General features: G+C 39.6%; 4 protein-coding genes across 7 annotated transcripts; 2 read left to right on the top strand and 2 right to left on the bottom strand.

Annotated features, from left to right (window-relative positions):
• Window positions 1-340: 340 nt before the first annotated feature.
• LOC121624603 (probable intracellular septation protein A) lies at window positions 341-1,465 on the bottom strand. Of its 2 annotated transcripts, XM_041962385.1 has the most exons (6): window positions 1,375-1,448; window positions 1,211-1,273; window positions 1,031-1,110; window positions 771-901; window positions 622-688; window positions 341-536 (listed from the first exon to the last, which is right to left on the bottom strand). In XM_041962385.1, the coding sequence occupies exons 1-6, from the start codon at window positions 1,446-1,448 to the stop codon at window positions 457-459; spliced, it is 495 nt and encodes a 164-aa protein (XP_041818319.1). In that variant the 3' UTR covers window positions 341-456. The 2 variants fall into 2 exon arrangements, with proteins under 2 accessions (XP_041818319.1, XP_041818329.1); XM_041962395.1 differs by lacking the exon at window positions 1,211-1,273 and having other exon boundaries at window positions 1,375-1,465.
• Window positions 1,466-1,807: 342 nt separating this feature from the next.
• Window positions 1,808-3,025, top strand: rbp7b (retinol binding protein 7b, cellular). Its single transcript, XM_041947748.1, has 4 exons — window positions 1,808-2,008; window positions 2,277-2,455; window positions 2,603-2,704; window positions 2,889-3,025. The coding sequence occupies exons 1-4, from the start codon at window positions 1,936-1,938 to the stop codon at window positions 2,940-2,942; spliced, it is 408 nt and encodes a 135-aa protein (XP_041803682.1). The 5' UTR covers window positions 1,808-1,935; the 3' UTR covers window positions 2,943-3,025.
• Window positions 3,026-3,263: 238 nt separating this feature from the next.
• On the top strand, window positions 3,264-6,488 carry cenps (centromere protein S). Its single transcript, XM_041947760.1, has 5 exons — window positions 3,264-3,404; window positions 3,588-3,711; window positions 5,544-5,577; window positions 5,750-5,816; window positions 6,020-6,488. The coding sequence occupies exons 1-5, from the start codon at window positions 3,375-3,377 to the stop codon at window positions 6,131-6,133; spliced, it is 369 nt and encodes a 122-aa protein (XP_041803694.1). The 5' UTR covers window positions 3,264-3,374; the 3' UTR covers window positions 6,134-6,488.
• On the bottom strand, window positions 5,995-11,518 carry tardbpb (TAR DNA binding protein b). Of its 3 annotated transcripts, none has more exons than XM_041947718.1 (6): window positions 10,753-11,518; window positions 9,349-9,512; window positions 9,109-9,258; window positions 8,827-8,997; window positions 7,679-8,742; window positions 5,995-7,023 (listed from the first exon to the last, which is right to left on the bottom strand). In XM_041947718.1, the coding sequence occupies exons 1-5, from the start codon at window positions 10,991-10,993 to the stop codon at window positions 8,251-8,253; spliced, it is 1,218 nt and encodes a 405-aa protein (XP_041803652.1). In that variant the 5' UTR covers window positions 10,994-11,518; the 3' UTR covers window positions 5,995-7,023; window positions 7,679-8,250. The 3 variants fall into 3 exon arrangements, with proteins under 3 accessions (XP_041803652.1, XP_041803669.1, XP_041803660.1); XM_041947735.1 differs by having other exon boundaries at window positions 9,118-9,258; XM_041947726.1 differs by lacking the exon at window positions 5,995-7,023 and having other exon boundaries at window positions 7,092-8,742.
• Window positions 11,519-12,855: the final 1,337 nt, after the last annotated feature.

Here is a 12,855-nt window from a genome sequence, read left to right as displayed (position 1 = left end):
ATTGGCCTCATTGGGCGTGAAAGTTACAAAAAGATTTGTGGTGTATATATATTATCTGAAGAGCAACATTCATTCTGGCATTAGTATAATAAAAGAAAATTGAAAAATCAATTGGAAATTGAAAAGATTTTCCAACATATTTTGTATTGTTCACATCTGTCTTTATATTATTATACACCATAAATACTGTGTGAAGTACATATTTATTAGCAAATGAAACACATGTAAACTGTCAATCAATTAATAAAAAAAAGCCAACAGCTTGAACAACCAAGAAAAACATCTGCTTTGCTGTGTTTTCCTGAAGTGAGCTTTAAAACGTGAACAGGACTAAGACGCTTTCCCTTTTTTTTTTGTCTTCCCATGGTTTTAAGTTACGAGCTGCTGCTGGCATGAAAACCACATGAAATCTTAATATGTGGAGTATCGATGTCGGCGTAGGACAGCTGGTCTGCTTTATCGCTCATTGTTTGTGCTCGGGTCCATCACAGGCGGCCTATTGGTCAACCAGAGTCCTCCTCTCACCATGAAAAAACCTGAACAGACACAGGCAGGTGTTATTCCGTTGAACTGAAAACACTATGAATGGTCCCACACAGTATTCTAAGAAATGAACTTCACCTGTACTGAAAATGGAAGCGACTGTAAGAATAAGGGACATGTAGTACAGCTCGGGGGTGGTTTTGACCTGTGAATACACACATGTGAGCCATTCTGATGCTGCCGTTTCTCTACAGAACTTACTGATAACATTACACTCTGTTTCTTACACATGCTGCTGCTGTCAGAGTCAGGATGGCAGTGCACAGTCCTTGTCCACATGTCAGCAGCCCAAACACGTGATAGGAAGCCCACAAGCTCTGAGGAACCGGCTCTATTAATGTAAATATCACTGAGAAACCTGTTAGAAGAGTTGAAGTTATGTCTGTGTAAATCCTTTATTTGCATTTGGGCATGCTCTCTGCGCAGTGCCTTATAGATGATATCTGAAACACTGTGCATATGAAAAGTGTCTCGTGATGGACTTCACCTGAAGCTATGAAAGATAAGGCGATGGAGGCCGACAGGTTGTTGAGAAGAGGCTGCCTGCAGTATCGGGAGGATTTTGGCCTTCAAAACAAAACAGATGCCGTTACTTGTGCCACATTCCCTCTTGTACGACTGACCCATGAGCCCTATGGCTCGACGCCATCGCCTGTGTCCTAGTTACCTTCCCATGATGTAGAACTGAGGGACCAGAACAAGTGCCGTGAACACTGCATTCACTATCTGACTACAAACAGAACATCAATAGAATGTGAATGAATATACAGGCTGTTTTTCTATCATATCAAAACAGAAACGTGTCTATTAATAACATACAAAAAGACTTACAATTTTAACCTCTGATTCCTCGGTATCCATCTGCTGCTATGATATGCCATGAAGATTAACATGTAGAGGAACATGCAGGCAGACGCAGGCAGTTAACACTGTTCCTGGCTGGATGTGTTCAGCTGAGGAAGAGCCAGCAGCTCCGAATGTGAGCAGGAGGAAGGATTGTATTTCACGCTGCACATGCACAGAGGCGCCCGCTGCACATTGTTTTCCCTGAAAGCTCACAGAAATAAGGTTGTTATGTGTTTGGTCCAAGCTGACTTCCGCAGACAGACTGATTAAAGATCCAGCATACTGGTGAGATTTTAGAATAGCACTCTGCATAGAGGTTTTCTCTCAACAGGAACAGAAGAGTTTCCTCATATTATGTGTAAAATATGTCCTGTTCCGCCCTCATGTGCTCCTCCTTTGTATGTGGCTGAAATAGCTGCAGCCTGCAACATATCACCCCTGCCCCATATCGATACGCAATGCAACATCCTACCCATTCACTTTAAATCGGTTCACTCGTGATGTTCATGCAGTCGAGTCTTCCAGAGAGCCAAACAAACACCCAAGATGCCTGTCGACTACAGCGGGACGTGGGACATTGCCACCAATGTCAATTTTGAGGGATACATGGTTGCTCTTGGTAAGTGTCAATGGTTCTTTTAAAGAGGATTTGTGAAAATAAATGTTTAATCATGATATGAAGGAAATCCTTTTGTATAGTTACGTTTTTTTTAATGTCAGCATCATTTATGCAAATTAAATGGGAAGATACTTCATCAGTGTGCACATATATTGCTGCCACAGGCCTGGAGAGTGTTATATGTCCGGAGAATGCTGCTTATTTTTTGGGTGTTCAGAGCAGGATGGCTGTGACAGCGGGTTAAAGTTCCTCTCATTTTGACATGCAGGCATCGATTTTGCAACACGCAAGATCGCCTCAATGTTGAAGCCCCAGAAGGTGATTAAGCAAGACGGAGACTGCTTCACAATCAGAACGCTGACTTCGTTCAAAAATTACGAGTGTTCCTTCAAAATCGGAGAGGAATATAAAGAGGTGACCAAAGGAATGGACAACAGGTTATGCCAGGTAGACCTTATAGTAAAATGTAATATTATAGTAGTAATAAAAGCTGTTTTTATACAAATTCATGCTTCAACCTGTTTTCTGTGCTATCACAAACAATTCTCATGTGTAGTTTGCTGCATTTGACATCGTTTTTGTCATTTTCATCAGACTGTGGTCAACTGGGAAAATGATAAGCTGGTGTGTGTTCAGAAAGGAGAGAAGAAGAACCGAGGGTGGACTCACTGGATTCAGGGAGACGAGCTTCATCTGGTATGACTGCAGTGTTTATTCTGGTGGCCCCAATGTTGTGCTCATTTCTAGTATTTTGTGTACTCATACACACAGAAAATAATATATGTTGATTATATATTCATTTAATTAGGCAAACACAAGAAAATGATACAACACTACCACTAATGTTAGCTTTGATCATCTTCATGTTTTCTCTCTTCAGGAACTTACTTGTGAGGATCAAGTCTGCAAGCAAATTTATAAAAGGACTCTGTGATCTTGCCTTTTCAAACCATTGCAGAGACCTTCATTTAGAGAATTTACATGAAATGGAGCAGTATAACCCACACAAAGCAGCTTCTATTCCTCATTAGGAGCATGTAATTTGCCTGTCATATGCGTGATTAAATGTTTAAGCGTTGTAGTACCTCCTCCAGACGACACGGTGATGCTATAAAACCTGTACACCATAAAAGCAATTAAAACTGAACTGTTGTTGGTTTGTAGATGAATTTGTGCCGCGAGTTTTCTTGTTTCAGCTAACTGTTAGCTTCAAGAAAACAACTTCAAATATGTGTCTGCGAATTGCGTCTTGTTTTGACTCTCACTCGTCGGTTTGGTGATTTTTTCCCAGCTTGTCACTTAACTGCAGCCGTTGTGGCAACCCCGTTTTGTTCAGGTGATCGGTAAAAAGTTTGCCCACAAGAAAATGTCTGTTGATAAAGACGAGACGCATCAGGTAAGAACATCATTTTAATATGTAGCTAACAGCTCGGCAGATTTGGCTAAATTAGCTCCCTAAAGATAGCTACGTGTCCTCAGGTTACGGTTTAACGTTAGTTACAGCACCAGACAGCTAAGAAGTAAGGTGAGTTAGCACCATGTTTATTGATTTAACGTGATTTTATGGTTTGCCTTTCAGAGGTTAAAGGCAGCAGTCCATTATACTGTGGATCGGATATGTCAGAAGACCGGAGCGGACCACCGGAGAGAGTTCAGTCGACAAGTCATAGCAGCGATAACGGAGACGGCAGTCAGACAATGTGGTGGGTGTCAGCAAAGACACAGCGAGACATACAGGACATTACAATTAGATTAAATCTCATACATATCCATTTCAAGTGCACAGCTTCAATGTATGAATATCATTTAGTTGGTTGCTCGTGACAGAGATGATGTGTCTTTTAGATTTGATCAGTAAAACAAACTTTGTTTAGTGTTAGCTGTTCAACAGAGCTTCAGGAATCTATCTGTAACATGTATACTACTAAAATATAAATATGTATACAGCCTAGCAGTATATCCACTCTTGAGTCAACTGTGTCAGATTATTGGGAGAATTTGTACCTTTTGTCCACTTCAACAGCTCTAATAGAACTCTCTCATAGAACAGTAACCTCAAAATACCAAACATTTCAATTTATGTCACTATTGTCTTTGAAATAATTTTTTAATGTACTTACATCAACCAACATTTCACTACAAAACAAGCTTGGTCCTTTTTTACAGTGTGTAATGTGCTGAAGTGTTTCACTTTTGGCTGGGAACAAAATAAAATAAAATAAATTCCAGTAATGCAATACACAAAGCATGTATATACACACAATGGATAACTACTACTGTAATTTCTACAGATATATAGTTAATATACAGCAGCGCTACACAGCCTGCATTCGGCCAAAACTTACTATTACCATCCACTTCACATCTTTTGTCCTTTCATGGCAAGAGAAAGTCTTGCATGCCTTAACAATCCCTGGCAGCCTTTTGCAGATATCAAAGTCAAAGTCAGCTTTATTGTCAATTCTGCAGTATGTACAGGACAAACGGAGAATCGAAATTGCGTTACTCTTCAACCCTTTGTGACAGGACATATATTAAAAAAGAGATAAATAAAAACTGTACAATCTAAATAAAAACTGTACAAACTAAGTAAGTAAAAACTGTACAATCTAAATAAAAACTGTACAAACTAAGTAAAAACTGTACAATCTAAACAATGAAATACTGAGAATGTAATAGTGCAAATGTAAACGGTAGTGCAAAAAGAATTAGCTTAACCACTGGTGGTGAATAAAGTGACAGTGTGTTGTTTTCCTGAGGGGAGGAGTTCACATCAGTGAGAGTTTGTAGAGTCCGGGGGGGGGGGGGGGAGTCCAGCCAGGGAGTGTGCGTGTGCGTGTGTGTGTGTTGGGGGGGGGCCAGCAGGGAGTTAGAGTTCAGAATCCTGACAGCCTGGTGGACGAAGCTGTCCCGCAGTCTGCTGGTCTTGGCCCGCAGACTCTGCAGTCTCCTCCCTGATGGCAGCATGTTCAGGCAGCTTTCATTGCTTTGTCACCACACATATTGTGATCCCCGTCATCTCCTGGCCACTGTTCTCCTTTACCAGACACCTGTGTATGTCTCACTACGTCAGTGTTTACGTCTAAAACTTTGCTATAAAAGATTTGCTCTTTTATGTAGAAAATATGAAACTGAAAAGTATAATCACCTGGATATGTTTTTTGGCCAAAACGGGAATTGGCGCTGGTCTTATTTTACGTTGCAGATGCAAAATGTTGACAAATTGGTGTCTTACATTTTACTTATTTATATATATATATAACAAAAAACGTGAAAGTGTGCAAGCCAAGCATCAAATACAGTTTAAATACCAGAGTTTTCCTGGTGGTTGAGTTTGAATGACAAAACAAGGAGTTTTGAGTTCACTGCTGCTGTGTTGGCTGTGTGAAGAGTAATAGACTTGAAAAGAAAACTTTAATATTTTGACCCCTCATGTAAATAGAGATGACAACAAATTAGTAACTGATCAATATAATGCAGTTTAATTATTGCTAATCTGAACTCAACATCCAATTGTTTGGCTCACTTTTTTCAGATATATTTGCTAAAGACCTGGAGGCCTTTGCAAGGTGAGAATCTTTAGTAACCATATTCACAGGTGAGTTAACCCTGTGTTTTTAATTTAACCAAAATACCTGGTGAGGTTTTTTGTTCATTTGTCTTTTCCAACCTAGTAGAACTAATATAATCTCTAAAATGTTCTATAATACATCTAATTTACAATGTGAAATTTGATTTCAGGCATGCAAAACGAAGCACAGTGTCTATGGAAGATGTAAAGCTTGTAGCCCGTCGCAGTACAGCACTGGTGAGTTTTTTTTCCAGAACGGAATTATCTAGTACTTAGTCATGTATTCAATGTGTTGTAACTAAAGAGCAACCAAATCAAGCACATGTAGTCAATGTAGGTGACTCACAGTTCATCCTCATATGTCAGTACACTGGAACTGTGTAAGGGTATATATTCTACAGCAGACAGCAAATTGAATGTTTAATTTGCCTTTATTTCAGTCCAACTACATACAAAATAAAAGTGAAGAACTGAACCAGGAGCAGAGGGATTTGAAAAAGAAGAATACTGGGAAGAGGAAGAGCAGAGAAACTGAGGAGGAAAGCAGAGAATAAGGACAAGACACAGGCAGGCCTGCAGTGTCTCACGTGTGTGCAACATTCAAATAAACATGAAGGCTGACTAATACATGACAGTGAGTTGGGTGTCATCAAAGGTGCCATAATCATTCTTTCATGGGAATTATGCATTACCACTTTCAAGAATTCAAGCATGAGGTATTTCATTTATGACAGTATTATGCACTTTCTGCAGATTGAGAGCAAAAAAAACTCCCCACTTATCTGACCTGGGGCCTGCTGATGTTAATGTGATGTTTAACATAAAATGATCACGCATCAACTAATTTGAAAGTAGGTTCTTTTTTTTAAGCACTGTTAGAGTGACAGACTACAAGAACTCTCCACTATTAGAATGGTGCTAAATGATATACCTGCCATGTTTCTCCAAAATGTAACCAGTGATCTAAATGTTTCGCACTTGGAGAAACCTCAAATGAACTGTTAAGACTGTCAGGCAAACCATCCATAATGTATACCCAGTGACCACTTTATTAGGTACACCTGTGCAATCTATTACAAATACCCTTAAGTGTGAATTATGTTTAAGCTGTGCTGGAGTGCATTATATTCAGGTGTTTAGAATATTTTGCCTCCCTATTTACATTCTGTATGTAAATAGGGACAGCAAAATTTGAAACATCTTAATATATCCAGTACACTACCCCCTATAACCTGTTTTAAACATAACTAAATTGACGCATTTCTGACAATGTAAACAAAACCTGTTCTGACAAGCCATCAAAAGCAGCAAAAAGACAGGTACTACCCCATGTCATGTCTGAGAAGGCCACACACTGAAAGTGTTGGAACTTCCGTCTTCGTCCTTCAGTACAGACTTCAGTCAGGGTTCAAACGGAGACCTCGACCAGCAGAGCCCAAGGTCCCTAGATATGTGAATCGAATTAGATGTTTTTTTATTTGACAAATTGACCCAAGTAATATCAACTAAGCATCTATTCAAATGAACTTTATTAGAGAACTCCCTTCATTTGACATGTTTTTAAAACACCTCACAAACAACAAGAGCTACTGGGAACCATTGGACACACCACTCCACGTTCTCACACTATCACTCGCGTCCCCCAGAGTCTTCAGCAGGTGTCATCCACATCAAGTACACACTTACAGATCAGTTCAATAACATGAAAGCACACACCATACAGCATTCAAATCAGATAATATAAGTAATACAAATATTCAGCACAACATTCCACTACATTTTGATATTTCTGCACTTCCACATACTTAAGAGTAAGGAAAAACTTGCAAAGATAAAAAAAAAAATCTTGAAGTACTAATTAATGAATGTCCATGTTAGGGGAGGCGCTCGTAGCATCTGCAGCTTCCACTCACACACTCAAAAAGCAGTCAAATTGGGCTCTTTCACCGCACAACCAGTCCGTTTCACGCGTCTCTCCGTTCGCTCACTCATCGCTTCACTCTTCGCCACAAGCCATCCTCAATCGCACTCATCAGTTCTTAAAATGTCAGTTGCGCAGTTCTTTCCATTTAAAAGTGGATAAAAGTGAAAACACCCACCGTCTCTTAGAACATGCGGAGTGAAGCCGTTCTTTGATGGCATAGCATTTACAGGTGGGAAGAGGGAGAATGATACCGATATCACCCCAAGAATGCTGCCAAAGAGGAGCTTCCTCACAGGAAAATGGAAGAGAGGTGAACTGCAGAAGAGATTTCAATGAAGGCTTTTCCACAGAACTTGACTGCAAATAAAGTTGCACTTAAAACATTTACGTTTCAACCAGATTCTTCCCAATGCAAGATTGCCTTTTAAATCGATGACAAAGCCGGATAATGATGAACCACAAACATTCATGCATTTTCAAAATGGTTATATCACATTTCACAATACATGCATTAGAGAATCCAGTTGAAATGGATACAAACAAATGAGACATCAAAAATAGCACTTTAGTCAGACATCCTGATAAACAATTCACTTCAGCACTTTCTAAATTAAATCTTTAGCATTTTTCCAAATTTACAAAACATCTTCCACAAAAGTGTTAAGTTGTCAGATACGCATCAACACCAGAAATAAATTTTCAAAAAGACTCATCATTGTCACAATACTTACCATACACACATTTAACTTACATACCCCACCCAGATGACTTTGACTCCATACTGGACCCAAAACCTGAACTAAACCCACTACCACTGGTTGTAGAGTTTGAACCTGTTCCCCAGCCAAGACTGGCTGAGCTGGTGCCGTAGTTGCTGTTGCCTGTACTGAAAGACTGACTCTGGTCCCTACTAGAGCTTGTCCCACTGGAGGTGCTACCTGAGGTGGATGTCTGCTGCTGGCTAGCCAGCATACCCATCATCCCCCAACTACTCTGCAGAGCAGCCTGTGCAGCTGCCATCATAGCAGGGTTCAGACTGAAGGAACCAAAATTCGCCAGACTACTGTTAGTGCTGCTCCCTAACCCACTACGGCTGCTACCAAATGCTTGAGCTCCAAAACCATTTCCAAACCGTGCTGTACGATCAAACTGCCTATTTCCATGTTTGGGCTCAGCATTTGAGATGTGAACGCTGACGCCTTTGATAATTAGGTCCTCTCCACAGAGAGACTGGGCAACCTGTGAGGAAAAAGACACGAATCAGGTCATCTGGGCAGCGGTACCACTACAACATCAAGTGCTATATATACATTTAACATGTACCTGATCATCTGCAAATGTGACAAAAGCAAAAGCACGGAATGGCTTGGGGATGAAGACATCTGTGACTTCACCATACTGCATAAAGAACTGCCGTAGGTCATCTGTGGTCATGTCTTCTGTGCAACGGCCTACAAACACTTTTCGACTCCTCAGTGGCTCATCTGGACCTTGCTGTTAAGAAAAGGAAAACAAATTAGGAAATTCTACAGGCAATGGAGCATTAATCTCAAGATGTACATCATTTTCATTCACATAATGTGTGGGTATGTGCATGGACATTACCATATTCACCTTCGAGTTTGGAAGCTTGCAGTCACACCATCGGCCGTCAATCATATGGCGCTGGGAGATCACCTTCTCTTGAGCCTCATACTCTGTAAACCTCACAAAGCCAAATCCTTTAGAATTTCCAGTCTTGGCATCTCGTTTTACCTGAGACAGAAAATAAAACAAACATCCAGTAATGAAGAAACAAGATGTTGCAAAGCAATGTGAGTTTTATTAATGTTACCAATTTTATACCTGGACCATGATGACTTCTCCAAATGTGCTGAAGTAGTCTTTGAGGTCCTGCTCAGTTGTTTTCCAGGGAAGACCCAGAACGATTAGGTCAGATGTCTTCATATCCCCTCTCTTCATTTTCACAGCAGAGGATGCATCAATTTCCTCCATTTTCCTTTTGTTGTCTAAAATGTGATGAACAGAGAAATTAATTGTATTTTTACCTAATAGTAAGCTATGACAGCATTGACCTTCCATGCCATTACTGCTCTGACTCTCTACACAACAAATATGTCCCATGAATATTTCTTGTATAGCTTAGTCTTATTTTTATCCCACTATTTCTTCTTATATCGTTAGTTTGTATTTTGCGCTGTATTTTTGCGTCATTACTTGAAAATGACTGTTGCACAATGTCATTTTGCACAACTGCACTACTGGGCACACATTTAACCGCCAGATGTTTATCTTGTATAGCTTAGTTCTATATATTTATCTCACTATTTTTTATTATGTCTTTTTTTCGTAAACTGTTAGTTGGTATTTTGTATTGTTTTTTAGCCTCCTGACTTGAAAGTTGTTCTTTTTTGCATGCCCTTGTGTTTCCACCCTTTGAGCTGCTGGAAATGTAAATTTCTCTTTGGAGATTAATAAAGTAAGTATGTATGTATGTATGTATCTGTCTATCCAGCTATCTATCTGTCTATCCAGCTATCTATCTATCTATCCACCCAGCTATCTGGAACATTGTTGAAACCAATACAGGTCATTGGGCTTCTGCAATTGTTAAACAAATGCATATTATTTATTTGGTTTTCATGTCACTGAATTGCAATGATTATGCAGTTCTTAGGACCTACAGTTGACATTTGCACAAAGTCTATTAGGCCCACCTATCTTAGACTAACACAGCCTGATACTCTAATACTAAACCACATTTCCAAAGTTTTTGTTGAAACTGTTTCAAAGGTGTCAATTCAACTTAATGGTCATTTCAGGAGCTCTAGTTGGAGCACCTGTTTACTTGTATGGCATTACACAGGTATTTGCTTATACTTAATTGAATACCAACACCTTAGTAGAAACAGCATCTACTAAAAAAACAGCATCAGCAAACTATATACCCTCCAAGAAGATAACATTTACTGCAGGGCTGCCAACAGCCTGGCAAGATACCCGAAAATTAATTGACAACCTTTAATACAAAACAAACAACATACAAAATGTTGATCTCGCTCACTTCGTTTTGTGAATGGATTTAGCGCCACAAAGCGCACTTTTGAGGGCGTGGACAACAACGCGTCATTCTCGTCTATTTTCAGTGTGCTGAAGCTACATCATGAATTATAAATAACGTTACATCTGGCCACCTGTTCGGAAAAAGCGTTACATAAAGACGAGTGTATGCAAAGTGCTCGTATCTACCTTTTGGATAATTCACCACAAACACGACATTCCCCCATCCGCTCTCTGGCGCGTGCAGTACCCCTTCCACAAGACGCACTCCTCGCATGCACTGAGACACGGGGCTCCTGAATCGTAGGCCACACGCCCCTGGAAACTGAGCTGCCACGGTTGAAAGCAAAACGGTGCCGTCGTCCTCAGACGGGATCTCCATGGGTTCCTCGTTTTCCTCCTCTGCCACTCGGATATACACTTCGGCCATTTTCCCCAAAAAGAAAACTTCTGGCTTTAGTCAAAACAATGCTAAAGTTAGCAGTTAGCTCGCTAGTTGCCAACAATTGCGGCTAACCTTAGCCGGTGTTGCTAACAGGACTGAATGACTCAGGCTACTCGATCAGTTATATTTGATGAAAAAGCGTCTCAAGTGAAAATACTGTAACAAAAATGCCGTTAGGCCGAGTTTAACGTTAAATTATTTCATAAAAAATATTTCGCTTTACGGGCGCTAACAAGCGTGCATCGACCTTACTGTTCCTTTGTTCGTTGGGACGGGGAGCTGTGTCGTCAACACTGGACGACGACCGTTCCACTGTGCCGCTTAATGAAAAGTGCGTACGGTCCCCCGAGAACCAATCCGACAAAACGGTGTCCTCAAAATGGCCTGTGCTGGTTAATGAAGTTATGCAACTTCAACAAAACGCTTGTCTCGTCCCAGATTCAAAATTACAATTATAACGTACAATATTTTTCCACGAGGCGAAAAATCAACCACCAAGCACGGCCTACCAAAATGGCATTATCTAAGCGAAAAAGGAACTACGTCATTAGAATGGACGGTTTCATTTTTTGGCGGTTAATGCGTTTGGATTGTGTAGTTGCTAAAGCCAGTAATTTAATCATTCGTACGCATGTATTTGTAAAAACATCACTTAGATGTCAGTATATATTTGGTTTTTTCTATAGAATGCAATACCACTTAATGAATTGAGTATTTTTGATAATAATGTGATGTAGCCCCCCTCCCCTGTAAGGGAGTATCTTAGGCCAGGAACATCCGCTACAGCAGCTTCCGTTAGCTTGTTGTTACGGTGGCTGGCTGAGGGGAAGATGGCGGTACTCGTGGGTTGTCCCGTGGGGTGTATTCACTCTGAAATAAATATTCGTCGAGCCTGCATTCTATGAAACGAATTTTCTCAATTTCATTTTTTTTTTTTTTATCACAAAGAGTTGACCCCAATTTAAAACGTTCCCACTTCTGTTATACCACCAGAAAGTGACTTTTCATCATAGATGACCGCCTGCGCAATTGTCCGGCGCATGTAAATGTAAACATTTGTTGAATCAGCCTCTCTCGGGTTAGTTCGGGCTGAAAATAAGACAGTTAGATGATTAACATTAACTGACTAAAACTGTCAGGTAAACACTGACAATTCAACTTCAAATTTGTTACCAAAGGATTTCTGATTATGACTGTTTTGAACAATAAATCGCAGATCTGGGTTAAGTCCTAGACATTGGTAATAAACAAGTTGATAAAGAGGATGATGTCAATTAATTTGACAGTCTTAAACTGTTAATTTATTACTGTGCTATAGCTGTCATGCTGTAGTTACATTATCCACCATTTGCAATTGCTACCCATGTGCAATTTGTGTAATATCTGTTTGTGTAAAATCTATTTCTGGTAGTATATTTTTATGGCAATTTTTCTATAGTTCTTGCAGCAATATATATTTTTCTTACATATAGTCCCTTGTATAATATGTACATTTATATAGTCAGCTTTTATTTTGTTTTTTAATTTCTCTGTTTCTGTTTTCTTTTCCAAATGCTATTACCTGCTGCTGTAATACCCAAAGTTCCTCGGCTGGGGATTCATAAAGTACTAGCTTATCTTATACATAAAAAAATTAAATATATAAATATATCCCGTAAATATATCAAATATAATGTAGTACAAAAAGTCGGTGTAAGCAGCCAATCCACAAAAGTATCAGTTTAGAGATATGAAAAAATATGTGCCCTCCATAACAACAGTATTTTACAGTGTTTGTTTCTGACAAAGATACCTTAAAGTAAAAGTATACCGTAGAAAAAAAGGAAAGCTGTTGCATGACAAAAGTA

The sequence above is a fragment of the Chelmon rostratus genome, chromosome 2 (assembly GCF_017976325.1).
Source record: "Chelmon rostratus isolate fCheRos1 chromosome 2, fCheRos1.pri, whole genome shotgun sequence".
NCBI lineage: Eukaryota > Metazoa > Chordata > Actinopteri > Chaetodontiformes > Chaetodontidae > Chelmon > Chelmon rostratus.
This window is presented reverse-complemented; position numbering and strand designations above follow the sequence as displayed.